Below are 26,934 nucleotides of genomic sequence, written 5' to 3' on the forward strand. Positions count from 1 at the left end.
TGATGACGAGCCCCGAGCATACTCGGGCAGGTGTCTATGGGAAATGTGCGTTGTAGCAAAATCAGCCCGCCCTTTCAACTAAATAACTAAAAAATTCGCCGATTCATCTACATCTAACATCAACAACAACGTTTTGGAAGAGATGATTCTGAAGGGATGTTAAGTCATGTGTCATTCGATCTAGTAACATTTTATTTTACTAAACAGTTTTTGATCTCCTTCGAAACCACATGCAATTAAAGTAGCACGCAGGAAGAATTGTATATTCAAACCAACAGCACTTAGATTTCAAGAGACAAGAAAAAATACTCTTTTGGGACAAATCACATCCGTCATCGGATTATAAAATCTTCATCAGCAAAGAAAAAAAAAAAACCCCAAAAACAAATCTTGCGCATAAACAAACAAACAAAACTCTACGATGTCTAAATAAATATATAGAAGCACAATCAGGCAGGAGAAAGAGTCCAATTCCATTGGTCATATATCAAAGTTATCCGTATATAGTGGAGGATATACAAGCAGTCAAAAAGCGCCTTTTCTGAATGGTGCTATACAGTAATGCATTATGACCAGTGTATTCCTATTGCGGTGTTACCTTGGCGGAGCTACATGCTATAAAACCCGCCAAAGTGACGTTCAGTGATTATAATACGCCACGGGTGTGGGTTTCTGTCACCGCACGTATAGCAATATCAAGAGTTAAAGCAGGTGTTCTATTGCCTGCATGGCTGTAGGCAACAACACGCGTGGAAAAAAACAACGACAACGTTCTCTTATTGGGACTTTATCAACTGCTGTATTACAGGAGGAAAAAGGACAGCCGGCGCCATGAGATTGCACTAGCAAGTGCACGGGTGCACTTGTGCAAAAAGAGGGGCGAATATGGAGAGGAGTGGCGAACCAAGGATGTTGGGTATATGGACATCAATGACGTTTGCCATGGAGTTTGCCGTTTAGTCAATTCAACGCACAACAGAATAATCATATTCTCTACGAATTTCAATCAATCTACTGTTTACTACGTGAAAATGTGATGTCATACTTATTTTCCATCAATTCGAAGTTTATTTCATGTTTTATGTTATATTCCCTGTTAAAGGTATATATATATATATATATATATATATATATATACAGTATATGTAATTATTATGTTTGTATGCACGCACGTAGTCTTCTCCATTCACACTCCTTATAGCTGATAAGTTATATGTTGGAATCTAAATTGTAGCATTTTCCTGCTTTAGGGGTGTGAATATTGACATATCAAAGTTTCTAAACACAGACACGTGACAGTGATAATAAGATTTTTAACCCTGCGATAATGTTTAGGAGATCCCTTCCCTGGAGAAAGTCATTATCTTATGTTCACCCCCCCCCCCCACACACACACACACCACCACCACCACCACCACCACCTCCTCCTCCTTTCCCCATCTGGGAGCAACAGGTGTGCCGTTATTTCCGTTCAGCCAAAGTTCAAACATTGACTCGCGTTTCATTACATTCAGGCTCAACTTTAACGATTTGTTAATTTTTTTTTTTTTGGTTCAAATACAGACTGTGTGACTCACCATATGCAGGATTTCTCTCTATCACTATAAATAAAATGACTAATAGTGAAAGTTACAAGTGCTTCATTAAAGTTGGGATAAGTTTAGTCATATAGTTTCTCAAAGCCGCGAACGAGACGCATTCCTTTACAAACTTGTCCAAGTATGTTGGCTCGTTTACCTGATGATTTCGTGATGAGAATACCCATAGAGCCGAGGGGAGAGCGGGTCTCATTTCACGTAACGTATACAAGCAACATAAGAGCTTTTGGAAGACACGTGAGCCTAATAATCCACCGATATCTCGTTCTCAACTCCAGCGTCCCTTGACAATTATTTTACCAGACGCGTCTTGACTCAATTTGGAGGAGGAGGTAATGAAATTTCACGGCGCCCGGGGGACCAGGGCCTGCAGAGCTCGGAGAACGCCGCAGCAGTTTCTCTCGGGTGTGACGTTCTATGCTGACGACAGCTCCGACAAGTCAGGAGCAAAAACATCCTACAATGAGCACGGTTTGAAAATGGCTTCATGCGCCGCTAATGACATGAACGATATTACGGTACTCAGCAACATTACGAGCCCGATTCATAAACACAGCACATGGAACAATGAAGCACGATTAGTGATTGACGAATTGTTCGGTGTACGGGAACCTCAAAAATAGCACCCCAATAATGCAAAGCAAAAATTATTGGAGCACGTCAAATCAACCTACACACTTAACATGATCAAAAATCGATAACAAATTGCTCGGGTTGTCGGACCATCGCCTATCTATATGGAGATTCTAGGTAAACCAAGGGCATTTCAACATCATCATCATTATGCTTGCAAAAAAAAAAAGTACAGTGGCTGCACCAGACTTACTTTGTGAAGGATCGAATCGGACATTTTGTCCGAGCTGCCGGAATGCTCGGGTCTCACACCTGGCTGGCCACCAGACGGGAGGTGTTTCCTTCTCTTGGCGTCACAGGGAGGTGGAGGAGGTGCAGGAGGAGAAGGCATGGCGGCAGACAAGGTTGAGACTTCAGCGTGAATAGTCCGATAAGTTTTCGCGGTAGCGGGGAGGCGAGACGAAACGAGAAACCAGCATCATCGACACTTCGAACAGCTCTGGTGCGGGAGTCGACGTCACTTGCAACGGCGACACACATGACTGGCTGGAGAGGGTGGGGCCCCATGACAGACAGGGGGTAAACAACATCCCTACCCTCACAAAAAAAGAAGAGAGAACGGAAAAAAGGAAAATGAAAGCAAACTTTTCTAAAATCTTGCCCTGTTCACACACTACAATTTGTAGAGGAAAGAGAGAAAATGAAACACTACACTGTCAGAGTATCCCAATCAAGTAAATGGCACATTTCTGCTCTGAGCTGAGGCCGGCTACGAGCACGGGCGCGCGCCGAGACTGGGAGAAAAATTCCTTGGTGAAGTGCAAGTGCGTCGTCTGCGCACTGCAACGGTCTACTCACAGAGGGCTTGTTATCTTCATCCGAGCAACGCAATTCGTATAAGCAATATATTATTAACGTCATACGTTAATCGGAGGACAGGTTAACTGTATCTAGTCGAACGTATGGGTTGCTGTAAGTTTAATCTACCATGAGAGCGACCCAAATGCATTAATGAAAGCGCGTAACCGGCGTACTCGGCTACCGACGACTTGTCTTCATGGCTTCACTGTTTGACCAAAGAACACGAAATGGTAGCTGGCCGCCGTATGGCTTTTAGCTTTTTCTTTTTCGACGTACGTAGTTCGAGTCGGCGTAATTACGTTTACATAGCTGGCATCGTCACAGGCTATCCAACGCAACGCAGTTCTTGGCTTCTGTTGACTCAGTAGCAATACCTACCGGACAAGGCGGCATAGATTCCATGAACCATTACGCAGCACTGTCTCCACAATCAACAAACATAATATCCATAATTAAATTCGCAGTACGCCAAATGATTTTTTTTTCTGTGAAAACAACCACATGAACCACGTATTTTCTAAAAGATTCCATATTCTTCAGTAGCAAGTGCCATAGAGCAAAAAAGAAAAAAAAGAAAAAAAAAGAGGAGATATGCATATGATTTTAATTCATCAGAATTAAATTTGTCATGGATTCATTCTAACAAAGATTTTAAATGGTTTATTTTGCTCAAATTACACTCTTTTCTGACAAAAGGGACCATGAGCGATCATGGTGTTGCATGCATTTGAACCATTGCTCAATAACCAGTTAAATGCTCCTACACTTCATCACGTAGTTATATTTACAACGTCTTTCAACTTCTCTCAAGCTACTGCAAATGCACGTGTTCTTCTATTCCGTCTTTCAGATGTTGTGAATTTTCTCTGTCGCTCTCATTAGGAACGACGTTTTGTTACACATTCCTGACAAGATGGAAAAAAAATATTCTTTCTTCTTGAAAACCTCCTTGAAAGAATATCCAAATGAATCATGCATAAATCATATTCAGGAAACTTGAATGAATGTGAATGCTGAGTAACAGTAATAATGATGATTGCAAGGATGATGATGACGAAGACGAAGACGACGATAATGATGATGATAAAATACTGTATTCAATTCAAGGTAGAATGTAATGATAATCATGTATGATAATGATATCGATGAAAGAATAGAGATGATTAAATTGTATTGATAGATAGCACATTATTTCTTCTATTTGCACAAAATTCACTTCCATCTTATACTTTCGTACAGACATGAGTTCAGATCAGCTTAGGGGCTCGGATAAGTTTAGGGGAGGAGAAAGGGGGAAGGGGAGGGAAATGAGAGAGAGGATTGGAGACGATAGATGGGGTGTGAAGGGACTGCAGAAGGGATAGAGAGAAGAAGGATGGAGAGAGGGAAAGATGGAGTAGAGGAGAGAGGAGAGACGGAAGGGGAGAGGGACGAGGAGCGGGAAGCGGGGAAGGGAGAGGGGGAGAGCTAGGTACGAAGGGGGGGGGTGATAGGGAAGGGGAGAGGGACGAGGAGCGGGAAGCGGGGAGGGGAGGGGGAGAGCTACAGTATTCATCGCATAATCGGGACATGTTGGGAGTAGCAAACACGGCCCCTTTAAGCGGGGTGCCCGATTTCGCGATGAGCACTCACCATACACTAACAGCATACGACGTGTACATGTAGTGCACACACACACACACACACACACACACACACATGCATACTGACGTACTGTACATGTACATGAATACACAACCACGCTACCCCTCGGCGCGACCCTCTAGCTCTCCCTGCATTCTCGCAATGATGTAGAGTAATCGCAACCGGGTTCTTCTTCTGTCACCTCTCTTCGAACACAAAATATGTGGATTAAAAGCTAGCACCTTTCTTAAACATTCGTAGAATTCATGGACACGTAGGACGTTCCGTATAAATACATATCCACAACCATAGGAAATGATTACCCAGAACTGATGTGGGAACGTCAATGAAAAGTCCTTCAATCATTCAATCATCACGGCTTGATTGTTTACTTGCCGCGATCACTGCACTGTACATGTGTTGTCAATATGTAGCGATCTAGCTCGCCATATATACACATGTACAGAAAAACGAAGGCGGGCAGCGAGCTGAAATGTACGTGTACTGGATGGACGGAGGTCAAAACACACCAGTCCGAAGCTTGCTTTGTAAGTTCGATGTAAACAACAACTGATAGGGAATCTTTGAAATATTGTTGTGGTATTTTGGTAGATTTTTTGTGTAAAATATCAACAAAATCAAAGATCGCTTGAAGAAAAATTGTCCCGTTTATCAGAGGTCCCCGCCCGATTATCCAGTGAAAATAACGTGCATTGGAAATGTTTCTGGGAAGCGTATGTCATTTAAGCGAGGTTCCCGATTATGAGATGCCCGATTATGCGATGAATACTGTATAGGTACGAAGGGAGGGGGTTGATAGGGAAGGGGAGAGGGACGAGGAGCGGGAAGCGGGGAAGGGAGAGGGGGGAGAGCTAGGTACGAAGGGAGGGGGTTGATAGGGAAGGGGAGAGGGATAGAGGGAGGGGAAACTCAACGGGAGAGGGGGAAAAGGCTAAGGAGAATGCTTACAAGTCTCGCTCGGATGACTAAATTTATTTGACCAAATTGTTACTAAGCTATATAGCGCACTATACATTATCAACATTTTCTGTTCTCGTATATGTTTCGTCATTAATACATCATACTAAATTCTTTACTCATTACGATAGTACTTTGGAACCAACATCCTCGAAGCTTCTGCTTTTTAGTAGGTTTTTCATATTACGCAGTCTTCATATTTGCATATATATTTGCTTATTTCCATTTCAAATTGATTATTTGTGTTGTACTTAATCCTCCCATGAAATCAAATGGAATGTAAAATTGTATTAACCGTGGAATATGGAACGATAAATAATATAAAAACAACAACGATTGGAGTGGAGTCTGTAGGCCTGTCTATATCCATTGAACCACAAAAGCTCCTCAGCTGCTTGAGTCATGAGAACAGCACTATGGTAGTGATAACGATGGATATAATGATTGATGATGAAGATGATTCACGGTACACTAGTGATGACTAAGATGATGATGATGATTAATGTATGATGATGACTGGTCATAATCATTATCAATGTTGTCATTATTACTATCATCATCTTATCATTTGTCTATAATCACCACTATTAGGAGCAGCATAACAGTATTATCGAGTAGGGTAGGCTCTGAGGTTACACATGCTTTTCCAGAGGGTCCCAATGGCCATAATCATTACCCTACAGCATTACCAGGAACCCATTTGTACTTTTTTTTTTGCGTCAACACTTGACATTATGGGCAAAATTTGGGGAAAAAATGCCGCTGATTACGCGATATTCTCGTAATGTGTGTCAGGTTATTGACTTCTTGCTTCTTAAGCCTCTTGCCACATTCAACCACGAATTGCACTCTCCCTCTACCCCACCCCCCACCCCCTCTCTCTCTCTCGTTCTAGCTCTGTCTGCCTTTTTGAAGCTCGCGAGGAATACCCTCATAGTCTGTAAAGTTCTCAGTGACAAAACAAGATCATTAAGCTTTCTCGTACGGCAGCCAGGCATTTAAAGAAAATTAGGAAAAATTGAGAGACAAAAAACGGTTCGAATTTATCTGAAGAACTAATTAGACATACATTAACGTTCCCGGTGCGATTCAAGGACACGCAATTGCTGCGGTAGAGTGTGGCCTCATTTCTCGCACACAATATCACTACTGTTGAAGCGTGCTTTTTGTTATGCTCGACTACTTTTTTTCTTGCCGGTTCGTGAATTGTGATATTGCAGTGCAACTGTGAGCTTTCTATTGCATGCACATGTACATGAATCGTTTTTTTTTTCTTGCAAACGTTGTAGAGCTATCAGCTGAAGATATGAAGTGACTATCCGTGCCAGCGAAGCGCAGCGCAGAAAAAATCGCGCTGGAGAAAATATTTATAGCCACTAATAAGTCGTAAAAAATAGAGAGAAGAAAACAAAAATGTCAGCCCTACATTCGACGTCGTGTTATCAGCTTTGTCAAGATAAATTAGTGCCTCTCTCTTCACTCTGGCATGTGTTTGGATATCCACTTGATGTTAATCAGCAATCTACACACACAAATGGATATTGTGGTACTACAAGAGGAAAAAAACAAACAAACAAACACACCAACATTTTTACGGACATTTCATGGATTTGGGTAAATGACTGTTGCTTTGTTTTATATAATGCAAAACAATACTCCCACCCTTTCCTTCCCCGAAAAAGAAATAACACAATTCGAGAACTAAAAACAAGCAAACCAACAAACAAACAAAAACAAGACTAAAAATAAAACCAGCTACATAATTGTGATAGCCTTTTCTTTATTGTAAACACAGAAAGCATATAAGATAACGTTTTCTCATCGAATGGTGCCATCTGCATTAGAAAACCGCAAATATTCTCACTACTCCAGATCTTCGGTTCTTTATTTAGACGAGATTGTCTTTTTATGTTATCAGTTTGTTACATTCGTGTATTTTGTTCTTTTTCCCCCGTAAGTTTTGGACCTTGTAGTTATGTTGACAGCAGACTCGTGGTAAAAGAAAAGTGTTACGTTTTACTCAAATATTCGCCCTTTCAATTTCAGAGAAAGACACTTTCGAGCAATAGAAGTAAACTAAAAAATGTGTAAAGAGCACATTTCTTCCTATAGAGCAGCAGAATCACAGGGATGTCCCTGGTAAAATTCGTAGTTACGTTACCATGACGTAAATTTATATTGGTCTGTACATGACACAATCTCCATCTGTTTTGTGCTTGCATAAACACATGCATACACACACAAACACACACGCACGCACACCCACACACACACACACATCCTCTAACACATATTCAAACGCAACAAAAACGATTGCACATGTTATTTTTTTTTTCTTCTGTCTGTATTTTGTATGATGCATAGATTATCCTCGGCAATATTCAGTTATAAATGCATTGCTCATGTAAATAAAAACAAACAAAACAAAAACATACATCGTCGTACGGGACATGATTCTGAGCTCACCTTCTAGCAGTTTAATTCGAACATGTGTTAAGTTTGTTACTTTTACATGCACAAGATTGTCATAATCATCTTCATTGCTCTCATTTCATAAAAGGGACAACTGGTCTAAAGAAGAGCCAGCAAGTAATCTCCGAACTGTAATTCTACTTCCTTTTGAAAATCAGGTACAAAGGTCACACATTCTAGCTATTTGAAACATGTGGATGATTTGAAGAGATGTAAAAAAGGAAAATTCATCTTTTTTTTCAGTATACATGTTGTAAAAACAGTGCAGCTAGTATGGGATCTGAAATGCCGTGCTGGTATCAGTTTTTGCTTGATTGTAGAATCTTATGTGATGAAAATTTAGCAATGAGCAGTCAACTAATGGAAAGAAGCTGCCTGTCAAAAAGCACAAATTTTGAAAAATATCCTTTATCAGAACTAGAAATAATGTGTATTTGTAGACAGTCAGTGACATAGCCGACATAAAAAACTCTAATAACCCACTACATCTGGATATGCAAATGAAAATATTAAAACATAGATGAAAATAGCTTGAATTGGTTGACCATCTTGTGATGACTGAACTAAATGCCCTGAATCCACAACATTGAAGGTCCTGGCCAGGGCCAGGAAAAAACCGTGTGTGTGTGTCTGTGTGTGTGTGTGTGTGCGCGTCCAATGTGAAAGCTGTATCTTTTGTTGACATGGATCAACGGACTTACACAATACACCGTGTGGAACGCATGTTGCACCCAAATTCTTTGCTCACATGTCGCAAAAATCCGGTGAAATTTGAAAATGACTGCATTTACAGAATTGGGCGTAGAATAAAAAGTTCTGCACCAAATTTAATGATTTTGGTATCACTGTCTTCTACGGAAGATGCTCTTTCTAATGATGTCAAAAAATATATATCACTTTTAGAATGCAAGGTACTGAAAGTCCACCATTCCGCTTTTTTGGGGAGACCCGGTATAATAATGGAGGTGATCAAACCAGAAAGACCTGCTCAGTAAAGAGCAAAACCTATAGATGAAGAATACCTGTTTGCAGTTTCCCTTTGGGAATATGTCTACGTACCGTATAATGTGAACAGGATTAGATAATGGTGGTCCTGAGAGACTGAATTAATATTAAACCATTTGTGTGCCTTGAGTGTTGATTGGCACAGAAAACCCCATAGCCTTGTACACAAAACCTCAAGTCCCTGATACTGAAAGGGTTAAATTATGCTACTCTCTCTAAAAACATACCCTACTCTTAACCCTAATCCCAACGGGTTTTTTGAGGGACTTGAAACCACTGGGAGGGGGGTTTGCCCCCCCCCCCCCTCAGATCTACGTCGTGGATCGTGCGATCTTCGCGAAAATTTTCACTGAGGTAGAGGCCAATGTAATCTACTAGACTGTAGTTAGATTTTTCAAATTTTAATTTATGTATTTTATATTAATTAATTTGTGCAAAAATAATTTTTTTGCCTATTGACCGATTCTGTGACGCGCTATGTGTATTTTTGGCATGGGCAGCGCCATTACGCGGTGTCTCAGCCGACCCCCCCTTCCCACTCCCCACCCCTCTCCCTACATTAGCACGCGCGCAGAATGAAAAACTGACGCATGGTTGCTTTAGCCAATGGGCGTCTCGTACTGAGTGCGCGAATGCTTGCTTAGTGCGCGAACCTTTGTTACAAGTGCGCGATAAACATGTTGCCCGGGGGGTGGGGGAGAGCAGGGGGGGTCGGCTGAGACACCGCAATTTGAGCTCATGGCTGCACCCAGTGCCACAAAATGTCTGCTGCCCTCAACGAACCCGAATCGGTCAATATATCCAAAAATAAAGCTCCAAGACTTCTAATTTTTGGTGAACATATTCTTTTCAATATCCTCAACAATAATATTGAAGCAAAAATTCAGCTTCATAATTATTATTGAGAGCATCACGCATTGCGGAATAATCACGCGAAGCGTCGAGGGGGGGGGGGCCAAAATGCCCCCGTGGGAATACGGTTAAGAGAATTTCAGTAGCCATTGGGCTGAGAAATATATGACAGCTTATACAGTCACTTACCTAACGTCTCTTTGGCAGTACCAACAACTAATATTGGGATTTGCCTCAATTTAACATCTCTAGCACAAACTGTATGGCCAATGGACTTGAAATTCATCGTGGAAATAGCCAATAAAAATTGAAATATACACATTTTCTCCCACTGTCTGGGTATGATGCACAAGCATTAACAGGGAGTGTAACTCTTTTAATTCCCACACAGAAATGACAGAAAGTTTATGTGTTGTTGTCAATCAAGAAAATAATGTGACTGAACACTGGTAACTTATTGCATTTCAGGGTAAATTCCTTGTTCATAACCATTATAGGACATCCTGAATTGTTATTTGTCATTGAAGAGTAAATCCCCTATGATATGTTTGCCCTTTGATAGCAATTAGTATAGGCAGGTATGTTCATATCATTTATTCTTGTTACTTTTTGGAAGAACAGATCTGAGAATTTACATCCATACCATTTGATTACTTGTTCAGGGACTAAACGATATCTCACTACATTTCCACAATATTCAGTACAACAATGTGAGATACAGCAGAATTCACATCCTCTTGTCTTTTGCAAGACATGTTATAAAAACAAGTCGGAATAATGTTCCTTCACATCAAGTTTTCCATAGAGTCAAAATTTTGCGATTAGTGATGCATCCTGAGAAGATAACGATGACAAAAGGGGACATCAATCCTAGACGTCCCGCGGTCGGCCCGGTTTCCTCTTCTTTCGCCCAACTTGACTCTCCCTGTCTGCCCCGCCCGTTCCTGCACTCTTCCTCCTCTTCTTCTCCCCCTTTGGAGTGGCATCGCTGATCGTCTTCATATCTCGCCAGATCTTCTCGCTCTCTTCATCTTCGTCCTCTGCAGTTTTCCTTCTGGATTCTTTCTTTCTTCCTGTCTGATCATCATCCTGTCAGAGCATAAACATTCATAAAATCAATATACTGGTAGATTGATAAGCCTTCAAGTGGAGTAAAAAAAAACCCAAAAAACAAACAAACCCAACAAACCAACAACTCAACAAAAACAAAACAACACCTAACAACAACAACAACAAAAACCTATACAAATGCAAATTAACAAAATAACAACTTCCTCCGATTATGCTTTACTAATGCAACCACATATCAATTCACATACTTCAATATACTATCAACTGCCAGGAGGGCTTAGCAAGCAGTTAAGTGTTGTTTAAAATGGTGGTTGGAAGTTTTCTATACAACTGATATTCCTTTGAAACTGTAATTGTCTTGGTGATTTGACAAATATTTATCACACCAAGGAACACATCCGTCGCAAATAAAATCAATCGAATGAATTATTGCAGAATCTTTTTCTTACCTGTGTGAAATCTCTTGATGAAAACAGTAAGCAGTTCAGCTTTGACTTGAGGTAAATCTGTGAAGTGAAAAATGAACATTGAGAAAAGGGTGCTGTTATGAGGAAGCAATTTTCACAAAGCACTGTCATCCAAGAAAGTTACACCATTGTTACATCATTGTTACATCATTGTTTTACATCACATCAAATGTTCTTTGTTGTGAAACCTCAATCAGTACTAAGGAATGAATATGGAAGGACAAATGAGCGATACACCACATACAGTAGCTGCTGTGATGAAGTATAAAAGATACTTATGACGAAGGAATATTCTGCAGTGTATTAATCGTGGTGAAATAAAACAGGACTCGGTGTTACTAAGATCACCCATCTCAAATTCTAATTGGTGTCTGCCCATGTCTTAAATCATGGTCAAGATAATTGGATCAAATGATCCTAATTGGTTGAATTATCACGTTGATGATGGGAGGATCGGCCCAAATATCATCCCCATGTATGAATCATTGCTGTCCCAGTATCCGGTAAATTAACAACTCTGCAGTGATTTACAATCCTGTCATGTTTGATTGTATGTGATCAAATGTTTCATGGGCTATTATGAAGACACTACCATTTTTAGGAGTTGACCTCCCACTTCTGTCTTGTAAGAACAAATCCCTGTGGCTTGCCCAGTTTGAATCATGTCTACACAAGATTAGCTGATTTCGAAGACAAAAACAACAACAACAACAAACTGCTTCTGGACTCACCATATTCCAAGACATCAAAGCAAAGATAAACATTGAAAATGAAATAAGCAGCAGAACCCAAGATTAAGAATGTGTAAACTACAGTAAAAATGCCTAAAGGGCTCCACATTCATTACATTCAGTGGCAGTGCATAAAGATCTATGTACTGTAAAAGCAGAAATTTTCACAGTGTTGACATTTTCATGCATTTCGCACAACCAGAAACTAGTGCAAATATAAAAGCACACTAATATTTTTTGTCTGCCATATGTTCCAGTAGTCGATGTCTTGATCTGGCAGAAATAAAAACACACGAAACTCATCTTACCCAGCCGAGCCCGAAAAATTACTCATGCGAAGATATCAACTTTTACAGTATATGGTTTGTACTGTAGTCTTCAGTACATCAAAATTCCATGTAAGCAAGCTCTGCCAATCCATCCCTTCAACAATATAGTCCAAACCACCATGCTTCAGGCCTTTCATGCCTTGTAATGAGCTAATTGACTGGACGTAAGGAATCCTTTGAATTTCACTTCTACAACAAAGGTGCACTTTGTGTACATTAGGTGTTGCATCGTCAGGCAAGCCTTTGGGCAGCACAGGGCCAGGCTTTGCCATATTGCCATGGATAATTTTTGTATGGGATTTAGGCAACCATGGACAGGAATTACATTGAGCCACAGCTATGTCCAGCAGTTCTTCTTGCCTGAGGTAAATCAGGGGCTGTTTTGACAGCCCCATGCTTTTAAGCTATGATTCATGTATTTACTGAGGAAGGTGTTTCACGGAAGGGTGCTTGGTAACATCTGTTTGACAGATGCCAGGACATCAATCATGACGGCAAACAAGGTCTACGACTCCAGATAAGCCATGAATCTCATCCAGTCTCCCTCTCCCTGCAACATCACATCCTGTGTCATTCCTGTGTTGATTTATTCCGCATCATAAAAATGACCCTACACTAACAAATACCGTTGGCTGTGATTGGAGGGGGGAGGTGGGGGGGGGGATATCTCTGTGTGTATCATGCATGGTTCCCCATTAAATCCAAGTTAATGTCATCATCTAAACTGAACATGCCTTCAAAACATACCTTGGGAGCCATATCGCAAATCGTCCATAAAAATACATGTACTGTGTAAACATTCACACGTACTGAAACACTTGTGTTTCATGAGATACTATGCACAAATACAATTCTGACAGAATCTTCAGCCAGGAAAGAATGGGGGATATTTTTGTTTGTAAAACTGTAATGACAGAAAAACTAATCAATCACCATTTTTCAGTCAAGCTGTAGACCCTACATGGTTAGCAGAAATCCTCATAGTGAGTCATACTGGTAAGCACAGAAGACTTTTGGCTACAACTCAACATCCTACTTCTTATCCTTCATCCTTGCCCTGCATCTCACTCCTGATGAGAGGTAAAGGATAAGGAGGGAGGTTGAGGGTCTCTTCTGCTGAGCATCATATCATCCCGTTTATACTGCAGGCGGGTTTCAGAGCCTCCTTGGGGAGGCTTGAAAGCCTGCTCAAAAAAATGGTCTCTTGTCTGTTTATACTGCTCGGGCTGGTTTCACGTCCTTAACAGAATAATATATTCAGATGAGGTTTTAGAGTGTGTATGCTTAGATTGAAAGGAACAGATGGCTCTACCAGTGAGAATATCCGGTTCCCCCTCCCAAAGATCACATCTCATTTGATACAACTGAGAATGGTATTCACAGGAAGTATAATTGATGATGATGATGACAATAATAATTGATACTACTACTACTACTACTACTACTACTACTACTAATAATAATGATGATAATAATAATAATAATAATAATGATAATAATAATAATAATAATAATAATAATAATAATAATAATAATAATAATAATAATGATAATAATAATAATGATAATAATACAATAATATTCCTTCAATTCTTCTTCTTTGTATCATTATTATTATTATCATCATTATAATACAAAGAAGAAGAATTGAAGGAATAAGATTTTACAACATTTCGCCCTATTTGGCCAGTGAACATGTATTTATAGCGCTAGCAAAGGAATTATTATACTTGAAGGTCCGCCACTGTTCCTCTTGGAGCCGAGGCCACACTATTATTGGTCGATGCGGTAGTTTTTAGCAAATTATTGACATTCCCGCCAGAGGGATAGGCTAGCTATTGTTCTAGGTCACATATTTGAGGCCATGGCAGTAATAATGATAACAATAATAATGATAATAATAGAATAATAATAATCTTTATCATTATTATCATAATAACAATAACTAATAATGATGATAATAATAAAAGAATATATAACAACAACAATACCAACGTTGTTTTTTTTTCGTCAGTAATGGATAATGTTATAAGAAACATCTTGCCCGAGATGAATGTAAATCCTTGGCAGGGTTCAATGTCATGATCCTCTGCTAAAGAATCCCAAGCCTTACCTGATACACTACAGTGCATTGCTTAGACTGACATTCACACTGTACATTCCCATTAAATACTGCATATAACACAAACAAATGTCATTTACTGGGAAAATCATCAACTGTAGGCAGCACTTTTTATATGTACATGTATCTATAAGAAAGTTAATGAACACATCCTTATATTCTCCCTGTAGCTGGTTTCAAAAGGTCATTTTAGACTGAGATATCACCAATTGTATGTTTCACTCCACAGACTTTACTCACACTTCACACATACACACACACGCACACACACAGACAAACTTCACAAGTCTTCACTGATATTCAGAGTGATTCCAAACAAAATGCAACTGTCAGCCACAATGCCACTGAAAGGCTACCAATACTACCTTACTCATAAAATGCCTGAAAAGAGCAGACTACAAAAATTCCCACGACAAACAAAGTGCTTCTCTTTACCCTTGCAGCCCTCAAAACTAGTAAAAAAAAAAAATTACATAAAGGGACTATGGAATGCAAATGCATGTTGACTTGTGTTGATTCATGATACCCTCAACATCACTTATGTGGCCAAATGAATATCTAAATAATAACTATTCTTCTTCAGATAACCTGGATACACCCACACACACAAAAACAAAACAAAACCCAAAACACACTTTCCAAACCAAGATTCTGTCAGTGAGATCACTGTCAATCAGTACTAAATGTGATTAAATGTGATTAATAAAAGACACTGGAATTCATGTTTCCCTGGACTGAGCATAATTTATATGTTTCCGTGTCACCATTAGAAATATGATTACACCAGTAACAAAAGACATGCAGGGAAACGTGCAGGTAATGCTTAGTCTAGGGGAAGGTGCATTCTAATGTCTTTTGTGAATCATAAATAGTACCTTACTAGTCATTGACAGATGATGTCACTGACAGAATCTTAGTTTGGAATTTAAAAAAAGAGAAATCATAAAACATAAAGCACAAATTTAGATATTCTTTAAGCCACATATGTGATGATCAAAGTATTCTGAATCAATACAGGTCATCATGCATTTGCATTGCATAGGTCATTGCATGGTTCCTTTAATATTGCTACATGTCTTAATCTTAGCAAGACACAGAAAAGGGGGGGGGGTGAAAGAAGACAGCTACTCTATACGCTATATATTTTGTGAGGTTTTTATTTTCACGAATTTCGCGAGTCAGGTGCTATTCGCAAAATTAAAGAGACGCGAAAATATTGACTCTGATACCAATGTGGATGTGACGTACGCATGTACATTTCTCTGTTCAGTATACGAGTCCACGATCGCGAATTCGTCAGAGATTCCCGATTCGCGAAAATTTAGACTTGCAAAATATATGGCGTATACAGTATTGAGTGTGGTCATTCTAGCAAAGCACAAAGAATGAACCTCTGTGCAGTCACATACAAGGGTGAACCAAATGTCCCTTGCAACTAGTACTACTGGTTTAACATACTTGAAATTTAGCAAAGTTATTATGCAATGTTTTGTTGTCACTGTCTTTAATTTACTCTTCACAGGCTTCAAACTTGAAACAAGATGTACAGGTAGATGTATAGAAAAAAAAAGTGAAATGGAGATATGCTAATTTATGTTACATTTCTGAACTTCGTGTTGTTTCTTGCTTGTTAAGCATGAACTGCATTTTCCAAATTGTCAGTGATTTTGTAGTGGGTAGTCGTGTACACCCTTACTGCCAATTCCCTGCCCAAAGAGGGCGCTTTGCAACATATGATGGCAGTAAACCATTGAGTGACAAATTTAAAACTTGTTGTAAAAAAATAGTTACAGGAAAACAGTATACTTGCAAAGCATGAAGGAAGACCAGGTTTACAATACCTACTAGCTACAGATGCACCCCTGAAATAACGATACTTTATTCATCATTCAAGAAATAGAATCATCTTAATCCAGTCATTTGTTAATGTGCTGGGTTGATACTTGTAACTGACTACTGCTACTCACATGGGGTAATCCAAGGGGTTGGTATCACTCATCCATTTTCAAGTGTTTGAGAGCACGTTGAGTGAACCCCTTCACAAGGTTTGTACTCTCACATGTGTGAGTTGTGACTCCCTTTCACAAAGACATGGGCGCTCCCTTTTGTGCCATGTATCTCGTGGAAAGAGTGCTTTTGCTTCTTGGTAGAGTGGATGGTATGATGCTACACAACTTTGCTCAGCTAGACTCATTGGACCCCAAACCCAAGCCCCTTCACTGCCCAGCAGACATAATGCCCACTGAGTGACCTTGCAGTCCTACAAACCTACTGCAAACATAAATACAGAGTATCACTATGTGCTTCGGACCAGTCAACTGAAATGAATCCATCATGTACTGGCCGATATTTAATCATTGATCAGACTACATCCATGCAGTGTCAAGAAACTACCAGACTGCAGCACCCTTGTGCATCTCAAGCTCAGAGGGTATTGATGGTTACATTTCTCATAGGATGATGGTGAAACTTGGGAAGGTACTGGCAAAAGATGGATGAAGCATGAACAGAAGACAAGTGCCTACCTTGCTCTTGAGTGTACCGTCCTGTCTGTCGTGCACCCTCAGGAACCTGTCGAGACCACAGGACGCCACCAATGGCAGGGTGGGATGGCACCGAATGTCCCGGATACTTCCCGCGAAGCCCTTATATATCCTCCCAACGACCCCTGTTTGAGTCACAGGAAAACAATGCTACCACATCAGCATCTGAGACATAAATACCAGAGTCTTAAATCATGTGCGACCTCTTGGACCCCGTTTACAGTGCGGGGCTGGGCCGAGCCGCGGCCGAGCCCCGCAATTTTGTCCGTTTACACTGCCGGGCTTGGCCGCGCTTTTAATTCAAACCTTTCAATATTTTGTCGTAGTGGCGCTCTGCTTGCAAACAAACGCAATTTGGTATAGTATAGTTTTCAGACCCTTTGCCAACTGGATTCTGTGGCCACGAAGTCACCGTTCGGGCAAAGGCCTTTGCCGAAGGAAAACTCCTTTGCAGGACAAAACCACCTTAAACTATACTAGTTTTCGACGTTGAGGGGGTTAATATCCTGAATAGCGAAATAGTACGGGCAGAGGGTTTGGAAGCCAGACTAAAATTGGCCGCGCATTTACGCATTTGCGTTTACACTGAGAAAAGGCCGGGCTTGGCCGCGGCCGAGTCGCGGCCGAGACCACCTCCAGAGTGTGGCCAAATGCGCGGCCAATTTTGGCCCTGCATTCGGCCTTTTGCGCCTTTACACTGAAATGAAGGAGGGCTCGGCCGCGGCCGAGCCGCGGCCCAGCCCCGCACTGTAAACGGGGTCTTGTTCAATCATTTCTGCATGTAACTGGTGCAACAACCGAAGGAAATGTATAACTACAGGAATTACTACGGGCTATCTATGTATACTGAAATGTATTGGAGATATTTAAAAGGAGGAGCCAGTAATTATAATCTGCAGAGTATGTTTACTCTATGAAATACCCATTGTCCCATAAGCTTTGGGACAAAGAAAAAATATGCCTGCCAGACAGTAATTGTCATTGTACTAATCTTTTCTATGGCAGAAGCAAGTTTATGAATAAGAAACTAACATTTTTTTTTTCAATTATTCTTGCGAATGGCAGGGAAAACAAGGAGCACTTTTTAATTCCCAGTCTGTCTATATCATCTTTCTCTTTAGCTGGGCAATCAATAGTTCTTATGAAGGCATGAGTGAATTAATAAAAAAAAAAAATCACCCCAAAGTACATATTTTCAAATGCATTTATGTTATCCACACTATCGGTTGCCAAACAGTCAAACTTTTGTCTATTCTTGGCAATCGTTCTGCATGGAAATTAAGATGTACTTTATGTGATTACATTACAGATGTGTATATATACATGCATACATATAACAAAAATTGCTGAAATTGTTAAAAATAGCCATATTAATGTGTAATGCCATAGGCCTATATGTATACACAGTGTTAATGAAATTGCTGCAAATTGATGTAACTGCAATGCATGCCATACAGAGAATAAATCAAATCAAATCAAACCCTATTCTTATATAGTGAATCAGGGATACTGTGGGAAGATTTACCTTTCCGCAAGTCAATTTCAGCCATTTTGCCCTGTGTGTTTCCAACTATCACTGACCTGAAAGGTAAATAGCATACATCCAGCATTCATGTATGATCAAAGTTTTGTTTTTTTTTTTTTTTCATATTTTAGGGCCTTTTTAACAAACACACTTGTAATGACCTTAGCTATGTCTTGCACCTGTGTAGGTTCAATGGTTATCAATGTCAAGGCTTTCTGCAATATACAGCACAATGCAACTCTCATCACTCTGAATGGCTAGGCAAACATCATTTACAATAGTACAGCTGCCTTCAGCACTACACAGCATATTTCAGCATATCCACACACTTCATGACACCATCACAGATCATCTCACACTAAAGAATGCACACTCAGGAAATGGGTAAAACAAACAAACAAACAAACATAACAAAACAATAACAAAGTGGTCCTGGACTGGCATGAATGACATAACATTAATGAAACTGTGAGTATTTTGATGATACTTCAGCACAGTGTTTACATTTCTTTGCTTCATTCATTCTAAAATGCAACTTTTTATAGTGAGACACTGGTTGCTAAATGCAACTTCTGACACAGGAGGTAGCATGAAATAAACAAGCCAATATGAAAAAGAAACAAACAAACACAAACACACACACACACACACACACACACACACACACACACACACCAACATTCTTGTCATGGCATACTCTTGTAGGACACCCACAGTAAGTTTGTCCCACAAACGTATACTAAATAAAGCCAAAATCTATTGATTGCAGTTGTGGGACCATTTTTTACGCTTGTGGGACCACTATTCTCAGGAATTTCTTTTGTTGGTTGTCCTACAACAGTATGTCATGCCTACCCACACACACACACACAGATAAATCACAGGAAAAATGAGTTTCAGTGTCTACTTACTCAAAGTGATACTTACTTGTCACCTGGAACCATTGCCATAGAAATGAACGGATATTCATCAAAGGACATATCAAACACAGGCCTCCTCTGAGGTGAGCTAGGGTCGTACACTCTGACCTGCGATGAAGCAACAAAAAGCAAAAATTAACAAGAGTCTAAGAAATCATACAGCTGCAGAACACCTGTTTGTTGACAAACTGTGAAAAAGAGATTCTTAATCTTACTTTCTTTTCTTTTTAAAAAAATCCTGATTAAGCAAAGGAGTTCTATGATATCATCATCCATGATGACGGAGGGTATTCATCTCTTGAAGCCTTAGCATTCTTTTTTTTTAATTTTTTTTTTATAAGACTACAATTATTCAGGTTTTCCTCCATCGCATGATTAGTAAATCTTCTTTTGATTTGAAAAATTGACAGAGACGTAGCCTGATAATATTTGTTATTGGTAACATAACATTGGCAGGATGCCTAGATACTGGTAACATTTGACGATCTTGGATAATAACCCCACAGTAGTTGTTATGGAGATTTACATTTTTATGAGCACTTAGGTATTCTCCAAGGGAGGGTGATCGGATGTCTAAAGAACAACAATTGATGGACACAACCATGCATTCTGTTTTCAAGTCTTGAGCATTTCACAGTCATACCTGATGATGGCCTGTACAGGTGACTATCTTAGACGAATCCTCCATGAACTGCACGTCGGTCACCCACACGGGTACTCTCAGATCCAGGAAATCGTTTCTCACCTGCACAGGGATATTGATTTCATGCACAATAATCATACCTGAAGATAATTCACCATCATTGGGAATGACTGTTGGCTTTGTATTCTGTTTTTCCGCCTTCTCATCTTCTTCTTCTTCATCTTCTCCTAATGCCTGATATTTGAAGGTTTGCGTGGTGAAGTGAGTTTTGTGAAAAGAGGTTTGTCATTCCCATGATATCATTATGCTGTTTCTACAGATAATTTTCTGTTATTTGAATGAACACAAATGGTAAAACACAATCAGATCATAATTAATGTATTTGTGTAATTAAATAAATCTAATTGCTTGGCAGAGCAACATAGTAAATTTGGCACAAAATCATACACAATTTCAGCAGTGCATCAAGTTAAAACAAAACTCTCGTACTGAACACAGAAATGTACTCGGGGCTTTGGCCTCGAATGTGGTCTACTTACATTTTTGGCACGGAATACAGGTTCTGTTGGTCTCTCCAGGTTCCAGACTTTGAGATCATTCTCCTTCCCTCCGGTGGCAACCTGGTTTCTGTGCTTGGGGTGTTGCCGCATTCGGCACAGGTTGGATCCGGCGCTGAATCCTGCCTACAGTAAACCCAATGAACAGTGCCAAAACATTACAACTAGTATCATTACAGACTTATTTATCATGCGTAAACTCACATCTTAAACTAGCCATATTTCATCTTGTTTTCATGATTGACAATATAAAAGCTGATCAAGATTTTGGGAAGTAGATAGCGAAAAAGAACTCACTGCAGTTGCCTTGTTCTCACATCACAGACAACCTAACTAGCTTTTCTTGTGTTGTATTACAAACCATTCAGTAACTTGAACCAATTTTGTGATGCGGAGTATGCAATGTGTGAAGGAAGGCATTTTTCCAGAGCAGCTTTTGGCACATTACTTTGTGTTTTGCAGAATACTCTTTCTATGCACTTTATTGATGAAACTAAAAATACAACAACTGTGGCACATACAACAATGAACTGATATTTCTCATGAATTGAGCTTTAGTGAAGCACATATTTTTGAAATATTGAGTCCATATGCTTCACAGAAAGTATTCCTCATGATGCTGGATGCTGTTAAGAACCCACTGTAATATACACAGAAACTGACTAAACATTTCCAAGACGAGATGCATAATCTGCTGTCACACAACCATGTGGCTGTCTTGCTTACATTAAATGAAACCCTGCAGAAGCTGGGAATAAGCTCCCTTACCATACAGGTCTCTCAGGAACCCTTCATATTGGGCACTAGCACTTGCACCACCACAACAACAATGACGACGACGACGACGACGACGACGACGACGACGACGACAACAACAACAACAACAACAACAACAACAACAACAACAACAACAACAACAACAACAACAACAACAACAACAACAACAACAACAACAACAACAACAACAACAACAACAACAACAACAACAACAACAACAACAACAACAACAACAACAACAACAACAACAACAACAACAACAACAACAACAACAACCAACAACCAGCAACAACCACCACCAACAACAACAGAAAAACTAAAACAGAACAGAAGCCTTAAGTAATGACTTACTGTTGCTTCATCGCTTCCTCTTTCCCAAATCTGGACTAGTCCGGATTCCTGGCAAGAGACCAGTCGGTCATCTTCAAGGACCCCAAGCCCCTTTAGCAGTCCCTTGTCCACGTCACACTGCACAACATCCTCTTCATATTCTGTTGTCTTGGTGTTGAACAGGCGAACTGTGCCATTTCGTAACCCTAACAATACCTAATGAGTGGAGAGAACATTGATGATGACATCACTAGATTGTGACTGTAATGAGGGTAGGCTTTACAAGCAATTTAATTGATACTATATCAAAGTCTGTGAACAGGTAACCACCACTCTCTTTATTTACAACCTTGGCTGCACAAGTCAGCCTGTGTGAGTCAAACTTCATGAGAACTTAGCTTGATATCTCTGATTTTTCACAACTGTTCACTGTGATATTTGCTTTATCTTAATGCTGGATCATGACAAGATTTGCAGTCTGAACACAGGAACAAGGAATAGGAATAGGATTTGTTTGGAAAAGGTGAACACCAAAACCAATGAAGCAAAGCAGCACACCAACAGCTAAAATCACTTAAAAGTATCTGTATTCTGCGACATTATTCTAGCACCCTCTGAAGGACAGTCAGCTCATCGGCTGATCACCCAAGCACTAACTTAGGTCACCGAGATGGGCACCGCAACTGAGGACAATGGAAAGTCAACCCAAGAACAATGGAATAAAGAATTTGGAGGAACATGTTTTTGTCTCAAGGGGTTGGTAGTCTCCACACCTGTAGGGGATGTCTAAAAACCCATCAAGGAAAATGTCACCTATGAAGCTCACAAAGCTATATCATCTTTGATATTTATGGAATTGTGATGTAATGAAAGCCATCATTTGGGACCTTTTTTGTTTATCGTATATAAGAATGACCTACCTAGAGTAAATAATCAAGTGTCAAAGTTTGCTTGTACATGGCTGTTAATCAGTATAAATCCCACTGAGCAGGGAGGTGGAATAGCCACCCTGCACTGAGCTAGAGAAAGTGGTTAACTATGACTTTAAGTACAATATGTGACTGGTTATTACACAACAAACTCAAGCTCAGGTGTTTAAAAAAGCCATTAAAAGGTTTAAAAAAAGAGTAAAATAAGTGGAGATGTTACCAAGAAAATTGACAGTTTGTCTTGCAAGAAAAGTCGAACAGTATAAGTTCCTTGGGGTTATCATAGACTCAGAACTAACATGGAAACCTTATGTTGATGATATTAAAGAAAACGTGTTTAGCCTTTTTGGTATTTACGTGTTACATGTTATAATTACTGAAACCCTATAACTTTCATGTTAATAACTTTCATGTTATAGGGGGGCAAGATATCCTCTTGATCAAACTTTGGCATTAACCCTGTACGACAAAGTAATTTGACCTACTTTGATTAGTGGAGCACGATACAATGTATGTATGAAACTTGACTCTTATCTCCTCAAGGAGCTTTACATTCTCCAAAACAGAGAACCCTTGCAGTTACCTGAAAGTACTGGTAGATGATCACAACAGTCAACAGGATTTATATCAATACCTACAAATTGATTGCTTGAATGCCAGGACTAAAAAAGAATGAATATGGCGTACAATTGAATATAAAAACCTCACATTGTTGAAAAAAAAAAAAAAAAAAAACACAGCACACTTCGTACAACAGTTCAATCATGAAACAACTTATCAGAGCAAACCAAGAGAAACAAAGCTCTTGGCCCCCTGAAAACAACTTAGCTCTCTTTTTGTTCTAGAATTATGACTACCCCATACACGCAACCTGTATCATGTTTCTTCTATCCATTGTTCCTTTTTGTTTTTGTGTTAATGCATTGTTTCAATGCATAGATCTACAGATGTATTTTTTAATCTCAATTTTCCTACACACATAGTTATCATTTGCTTTGATATCCATTAGATTATCATTTCTACCTTATGTGTTTCATTTAGGTGTGATACTATTGATATAATTCATATTTGATTTGCCTTTGTCCATTTACATATGCATATCATATCTAAAGGCTTGCTGAAAGACAGCCTCACAGATGACTTTTACCTTTTTATCCTTACTTTAATAATCAAATAGAATGAAAAACAAACTCCTAATCTAAGAAAGAATCAAGATGAATCAAGACAGTTCACAAATTATTCACTACTCAAAATTCTTCATATTTTCATGTAAAATCAAGGATAACATTCAATTATAATTGTATTTTTCACAAATGAAACTTTTTTTTGTGTGGAAAAAACAGATTATCAAAGCTCTGAAAAAGAATTGCCCAGCATTCACGAGAACATACGGCAAGCTCTTAAATTCTAGGTTACAATCACAGTTAAAATTCATTTCCTTCACTATTGTACTTCACTCAAATCTAACAACAGCACATACATTTACAGCATATGGATTACTTATAAACATATGATTCTGAACGAAGTGATCCTGCTTCTGTTTACAAATGATGACTGCCATTGAACTAATAGCTACCTGGGTATATGAAGTGATTTAAACTCAAAATAGGACAAGTACACTAACCTTGTCTTCTGTATCGTCCGACCAGGCCAGTGAAACTATCTCCTTGTCTTTTTCCAAGCTTGTTAAGTCTGTAAAGTTTGCTCCAATGTTTTCCTTCAAGTTGATTCCTGAACATGGAAAGGAATCAAATAAACAAACAAAAAGAAACGTTTACTTCCGTTCCACAATTGCTTCACTGAAAGATCGGTCTGTATCTGGTCGTCGGGGATTTGTTCCGTGGAGACTGCGTCTGGCTTCACGGATCCCCTCCGAGGAAAGCGATAACGTCTAAAAAATAAAAGACTCCTCCAGACAGACGGATCTAGATCTGTCTACGCAATTTCATGCCATTTAACATGAACTGTTGCTGTTTTATACGAAGTGTTATCAACATGATCAACAATGATCAAATTATTGAATTGAATTGAATTGAATAACTGAAACTGCACTGGTCTTGCACTCGAGACACAGTGAACAGTTCCAGCACGTTTATTTTCATATTTCACTTGACATCAAAATACATCCAAAAAAAGAATACAAACCAAGTAAGATACAAAATATGTCATACGTCGGGACATGAACAGAAAAAAGTGTGTCAGCATACACAATGTACATAAGACTATTCTCTATAACTTGTGAAATATGATGGAACCGCAAAAGCAAAGCTTGTAAACGCAGGTTCCATGAAAAAATACCGGTGTAAATTTTCTATGCAATCAATGGAGATAGGACACAAAGTAATAATGACGAAACGATTATGAAAGCTAAAATATCAAAGTACAAAGGGAAAAAGAAATAAGAGAATAAAAAGAAAAAGTGAAAAAACAAAACAAAAAACAAGAACCCAAAGAATAAGAACTAAATGAAAATATGGCATATATAATTAGGTACACAAGTATATACGTGCACATTATCTATAATCAACTTCATAATGAGTTCAAAATGTTAATACAAATACGGGTGCAGTGATTATATAACGGGAGCATAAACCAGAATTCAATATTATTGACAATTATAATAATAATAATTGTCAATATTATTGACAATTATTGTGAAGATTCAACATGTTCAAATAAAATATTGGGGCCTACAGGCTACAGCTCATCAAATCACTCGTCAAATAAGATTGATGTCTTTACAGAAGATCCACATAACCATTTGACGATGATAATGATAATACAGTGCATCGTTAATAACGACATGAGCTTCAGCCACGGGCACAGGGCAACACTGACTTAGGTCCCAGCTATAGGTTTAATTTCTACAAACATAAAACTAAAGGTATGGGACCAATTAATACTGGTCGTCTCGTGACAATTTAATAACGTCAGTGTCCATACGCACAAAGTTATTATCTTTATCGCTAAAAGTCAATAATATTAACATGAGTATGAATTAAGGCAAACGGCACAAATACATGGATGAATTTCCGAAATCGAACCTTTCAGTATTCCAGTTTGGGCCCCTACCCAAATTTGGAATTGTCGCTCATGATTGGCCATGTGGGCTGCCATCTTGTTGTTTTTTCTTCTTTGTCGTAGTGGGTGCCCTACACACACAGAACTTTGCGACCATTGCATGCACTTGTGTAAATGCTTGAGCGAGCTTCGAGTACGACTTGCGTGCATTGGACCGGAGCTGCTGCTGGCGTAGATCGTGTGAGTCCAGCCAGCCAACCCCGATTTGATGGCCTGAAGAAGAAGGATGGTTGCGAATGTGACTCCTCATCCTCTAGCTCTCACACCGTCGCCACGCATACGTAACCATTTTAATTCCATTTCCAACGCTTACCAGTGCTGTAACGCTATGCATTATTGTACTAGATCTAGTAGATCTAGACGTCCAGCAACTACACCTTACTACAACGCAACGTAAGTTTCCAGCTGCATGAAGAGACCGTGGATATAGCGAGTTCCTCAAGTTGCTCAACAAGGCCAAGCAAGGGCTTCGTCTTTGGATCACCGCCGTTGGTTTAGAGTGTCGAGTGTCAGTGTACAGCCACCTACAGCCAAACGCAAAGCAAAGGAACAGGAACAGATTAGACCTGAGAGACGTCGACATTTTTATTTTTTTTTCGTAGTGCCTAGTGGTTACTTGTCGAGTGCCGATAAGCACGATAAGTGACCTTTTGTCTTTTGATACTACTAAGATCTAGTCAGTAGTCTAGAGACACAACTGAAGCCAGAAGGGAAGCCGAAGCTATGCCCATGTCCCATGAAGGGTAGGAGCAAGTAAAATTTGAGACAAAAGTGTTGTGGAGGGCGTAGTGGGGCCTACTTGTTTGACAGTACAGGATGACTAAATAAAAATCCTTAGACCCCAAGTTTATTGGATTGATTTGACTAAATTTTCAGATTCAAGAACTGAAGCTGCCGGTCTCTTCATTTGAAAAGACTCCTCTTAACCGTTAGAAGACTGCAACATA

The 26,934-nt window shown here is 39.4% G+C and overlaps 1 protein-coding gene across 1 annotated transcript; it reads right to left on the bottom strand.

Moving 5' to 3' along the window:
- Positions 1–10,145: 10,145 nt before the first annotated feature.
- Positions 10,146–26,023, bottom strand: LOC140229706 (WD repeat-containing protein 74-like). The gene is made up of 10 exons (XM_072309950.1): positions 25,951–26,023; positions 24,531–24,637; positions 21,999–22,193; positions 20,853–20,996; positions 20,314–20,415; positions 19,678–19,778; positions 18,751–18,806; positions 17,208–17,350; positions 11,483–11,539; positions 10,146–11,051 (listed from the first exon to the last, which is right to left on the bottom strand). Exons 1-10 carry the CDS (start codon positions 26,021–26,023, stop codon positions 10,833–10,835), a joined length of 1,197 nt encoding a protein of 398 aa, XP_072166051.1. The 3' UTR covers positions 10,146–10,832.
- Between the last annotated feature and the right edge of the window lie 911 nt (positions 26,024–26,934).

This window comes from Diadema setosum, chromosome 1 (genome assembly GCF_964275005.1).
Source record: "Diadema setosum chromosome 1, eeDiaSeto1, whole genome shotgun sequence".
Lineage (NCBI taxonomy): Eukaryota > Metazoa > Echinodermata > Echinoidea > Diadematoida > Diadematidae > Diadema > Diadema setosum.